The 4,726-nt window shown below is 35.2% G+C and overlaps 1 protein-coding gene across 1 annotated transcript in view; it reads right to left on the reverse strand.

The window, feature by feature from the left end:
* Positions 1-214: 214 nt before the first annotated feature.
* The window catches only part of HERC4 (HECT and RLD domain containing E3 ubiquitin protein ligase 4), a 22,364-nt gene continuing 17,852 nt past the window's right edge, over positions 215-4,726 (reverse strand). Inside the window, exons 16-18 of the mRNA XM_009701753.1 lie at positions 3,244-3,427; positions 2,551-2,653; positions 215-1,576 (exon numbers count right to left, since the gene is read on the reverse strand). Of these exons, the coding sequence (XP_009700055.1) occupies positions 1,368-1,576; positions 2,551-2,653; positions 3,244-3,427 (496 nt within the window). The 3' untranslated portion in view covers positions 215-1,367. The remainder of the gene's footprint in view (positions 1,577-2,550; positions 2,654-3,243; positions 3,428-4,726) is intronic.

The raw sequence follows: 4,726 nt of genomic DNA on the forward strand, positions 1-4,726 counted from the left end.
ACGGACTGCTTTGTATTATATCCACATCTACCACCAGCACAGAAACTGTGTGTTCAACAATTTATTACAATGAATGAATTTCCCTGCTTTTCAAGCGAGATCCTGGTATCCTAGCTGTACTCTCAATTGAATGCATGCAAAAGTTGCCCTCCAACAGAAGAAATATGCATGATGCAAGCATCCATACACATCAACCAACAAAGGTTTTCATTCAAGTCTTTTATTATAGCTTGAATTTTTTCACTGCATTTAAAAATCTAAAAAAAATAAATATTTGTTTCACAGCTGCAAGTCACATATGCATCAACACCACAAAATCTGGAATTTAACCAGAGAAGGAAAGTCAAATCCGAAAGTGTCCAGCTAAGCACAACCATCTCAGGGTAATTATACTAAAAATAAAATCTTAAGAAAAGGGGAGGGGAGTGTTAAAGAGTTATTTCAAATGCATTTATCTGGAAAAAAGTGAAAATTCTATTAGAAACCATAAACTACGCTTTCAGCATTTAAAAATAAACGTTTAACCTCTTGACAGCAACAACTGTCTGGTGCATCTTTTTCTTTTAAGCTGCGTTCTTCACACATGGCTGTAGAGGTTTCAAATGATAAGTTAACCTCTTTTATAATTGTGTCCACATAATTACAGAATCAGTCCTTAAAAATAAAAGTGTATTAAGTCAGCTTGTCCATCCACATATTAAAAATGCCATTGTATGCAGTTTTGTATCGGCACTAAGTGACTGCCTCATGGATTGTACATTGTGAAGATGAATGTCTCTTAAACAATCACTTTCATCATTAAGGTTCTTAAAACAAACCAGAAAAATAGATATCTTCAGAAATCAGAGTAGTCACTTTTTTTGTTAAAAGCCATAAAATAAGCTCATATTCAATTACAAGCAATAGAAACCATACTGCTATTGGAACATAATTATTTTATCACAAAAATTTATTATTTACAAAATGAAAAGTTACCAAGTGAATTTATCAGGGAAAAAGTTAAATGTTCTTACTAAGTGATTTGAAAAACTTAAGCAAGTCTCTCATGCACTCACACGCCAAATTGTTTGCATAAGGTGAAATGTTAATTCATGTTAGTGAAACTTGACTCCCATTCACAATACTCTCATTTTTATTGTAAGATGGCAAAATCCACATGGTTCTGTACAAGAAGGTATGTATTAAGACAGTTCCTCATTTTCGTAAGTGTTTTTTTGGCTCCCGTGAATATTCGTACCACTGAACATTTTTGCAAATAATCAGTTATGTTATCAACTCCATCATTTAATCCACTGAATTTACCACCACAAAAGACACACAAAGTTAGTTTAATGATCCCACGTTACACAGAACTCTCATTTCTGAAGTTATACTAAACTGAAACCTTCATAGTGATCTATAGCCTGGATCAACTTTGATTTTAGGGTTTCTTTATCTGTGTATTTTGGAAGATCAAGAAGATTAAAGCAAGTGTGAGCTACTGGAAGATAACCTTCTCCGCCTCCTGTTGGCTGGATGACTAGTTTAAGACACTTCATTCCAAGAATTGGAATACGATCACTGCCCGTCAGAAACACTGCCAAGAGAAGACAAACAAACAAAGGCTTGAAAGTAGTTTAAGACTAATATTATATATGTCATATATGCAGTTCCAATCATTGCATTTTTTAATTATTCCAGCAATGCTTAGCTTTTCACACTGAAGTTGTTCTGGTAAGTTTGAAAAACAGGGAATGATGACTTAACCCAGCCTCCAGCTTACACACATGAACCCTTAACTGTAACACAACAAGTGATACATAAAGGAAAATATTTCATTTTAACATATGAAACCAAACAGTCCTTAAACAACAACAACAAAAAAAGTGTGTGTGTGGGAAATAGTAGGAAGTTCTTCATGCATCAGAATTTGTTATTTAAAATTCATTGCCTATACCTTTACTAAGCATTTGCAAGCATCTTGTTAACACACAGAATGAAGTTTGTTCAATAAGAAATCTATCTGAATTGGAAACTAATCTATGACTTCTTCTCAACAAAAGCTCATTCACAGGAAGCTTCGATAACTTTTTTTTTTCCCCTGTACAATTCTACTCATATGAGTACCTTGACATGTTTACAATCAGTTATAACTGAAAAATTCCACCTATGTGCAATGAAAAAACTGGACATGTGAACCTTCTGTCAAAACAGAAAAAAATATCCCTAGTCATGAGATAAATACCACTAGCAGTTTAGGTTGTTGGGTTTTTTGGAGGTTAGGTTAGGTTCTCTTTTTCTTTTTTTGTTTTTTTAATTAATTTTTTTTTATGCTGCTCTGATCTACTGTGATCTTGTAACTGCCCATGACCCAGAATTACTCAGGACAACCTCAGCAAAATCAGAGACAAGCTCATAATCGATTTCTTCTACTATGATTTTTTTCTTCCAGATAAAGTTAAAGACATCATTATAGATAAATATTTATGACTACCCTGTTATAGCAAGAGCCTGAAATCATAGCGACCCTGTTCAGCTAGCAACTTCTGCGAAATAGTCTGAAATACTTACGCAAAAACTGTTTTTTCTTCTCCAAAGACAATCCATGGAAAACCTCCCAGAATATTTTAATTGTAGGATGGTCTGCCCAGTATTCTCCTTTGTATTCTGTATTCTAAAATGAGCAGGAAATTAGGTTATTGTTTGCATGTAGAACTAGTAGGATAATCTGACATTAAAGTAGAATGAACGCGGTTTGTGTAAAGGGATACCGCAAGTGACATGTTACTGTTTTCCTTGGTCAATTTTCTTCAGCTGTTCAGTCCGTCTTCAACTATATGGACAGATGCAAGTACTCCAAAGCATTTTCAATCCCGATAAAGTAGTGACAAAGTCTCACAGTGAGTTTTGGCAATCAAGAATATTTACTTGTATTAACTGTATGCATTTTGTTCACTTTCCTCCTTTAACATAATACATTCTATACAGCTGCCTTTTGGTTCTGTGGATTTTTCTTCCTCTCTCTTCTAAGTCTAACTTCCATCAGAAATTAGATGGAAAAACTTTAAACAGGAAGGTAAATAATATTTTAGTGTCTTCATTCACTGACATTTTAAAAAAAGAAGTTCCTCACTCATGCAGTCAATCCCATCAACGCTGGAAGTCATGTTAATCAAAACAGAGCTCAAAAGGATACTTCAAGATTTTGCTTTTGCATCTTGAAAGTAAAAATATACGAAACAAATAGCTAACTATGGTTCTTACCTTCTCCAATTCTTTCCAGTCATAATTTGTGTTCCCAATCACCATTGCCTGCAACTCGCTGGGCTGGAAGAGCTGAAGAACTTTACCTCCACATACTTTGTGGAAGCCTGCATGGAATGCACTGAATAAGGAAGCCACAGATTTATTGAAGATGTAATCCACGTATGCATCTACAAAATCTTGCCTGTACAAAGAAGAAAAAGATAATTACGTTGAGAGAGAGAGGGAGGGGAAAAAAAGAGCACGTGTCACCCTTCTCCCAATAAAACAGTAGCCACTTCTGTATAGAACACAGCATAGAAAGTTAAGCAAAAAGGATCCTATTATATTCTGTGCTTCATGTTACAACCATAGTGAAGATAACGTCAATGAAAATGGCGCATAAACTATTTCCCCACCACGCCCAAGACAGATTCTGTAAATTGCAACAGAAAAACAGTAACATTTAGCATTATTTACTTCAAGCACTATAAATACTTCTCTTATTTGCAAGCATTGCAGAGAATTGGACCGAATGGCAACAAGCTTAAAGGCTTGAATTACATGCAGTGTCCTGAAACCGACTAGTCAAACACGCTGTTGTATTTTTTTAATTAAAAAGTTTACCATATCTGCACTAAAAATGCAAATCAACTTCAAACAGACATTTGAGTCCTATACAGTAGAAAGGTCAGCGCAAAGGAGCTAGGATACTGAAAAACAGACAGCCTGTTATGCATGCTTCAGAACAAGCAGTTCTTGTATCTTGTTGGAAACACTATCTTCCGCAGCATTTAGGGGGAGAACTAAAATTCCTTGACTGTATTTGACTAACATCACCAATAATTTAAAGAATCATCTAAACACATTTTGATGATACATTTATTAAAGTTGTTGAACTAAAAATACTGGAGACAAGCAAAGTGGTGAATGACACACCTCCTCTTCCGGTACTCAATGACATATCCACTTGATGCATGCTATGTAATTAGCAGAGAGGCGGGTAACTTGTGTAATACTAACAGTGGAAGGAAAGGCTGCTCCAGAGAAAATTCATATTAATAAACTAATTAGCATTGTACTCTATGTTAATATTTTAAAAACTGAATTAAAGCATCGTGAAATATTTGGATCGTGAGAAACAGGAATCTTCGTTGCGGCCAGACAATGGGTGACGGCAGTGCAGCGTACATTCCATGGGCACCTTGAAACTTTTCTCATAATTCAACTCCAATTTTACTGTCACTTTGTGACAGAACACCAAACCACCATCAGAGAACTTCAAAGCTATCATGTTTAAGATAAAGTATCACAAATCCTCAGCTATGAGCCAAGGATTTAAAAAAAAAAAAAAAAAAAAAACAACAAAACTGCGACAAGTATAGGTGGTTATTGCAGTTATTAATGGTAGGGTAAGTCAGGAGGATAAAAATCACTCTGTTGTGGGAGGTACCATCACTGCACATGGCTGCATGCGGGGATACCCTCAGAATCTTCTGTCATC

Source organism: Cariama cristata, unplaced genomic scaffold (genome assembly GCF_000690535.1).
Source record: "Cariama cristata isolate BGI_N322 unplaced genomic scaffold, ASM69053v1 scaffold30086, whole genome shotgun sequence".
Taxonomy (NCBI): domain Eukaryota; kingdom Metazoa; phylum Chordata; class Aves; order Cariamiformes; family Cariamidae; genus Cariama; species Cariama cristata.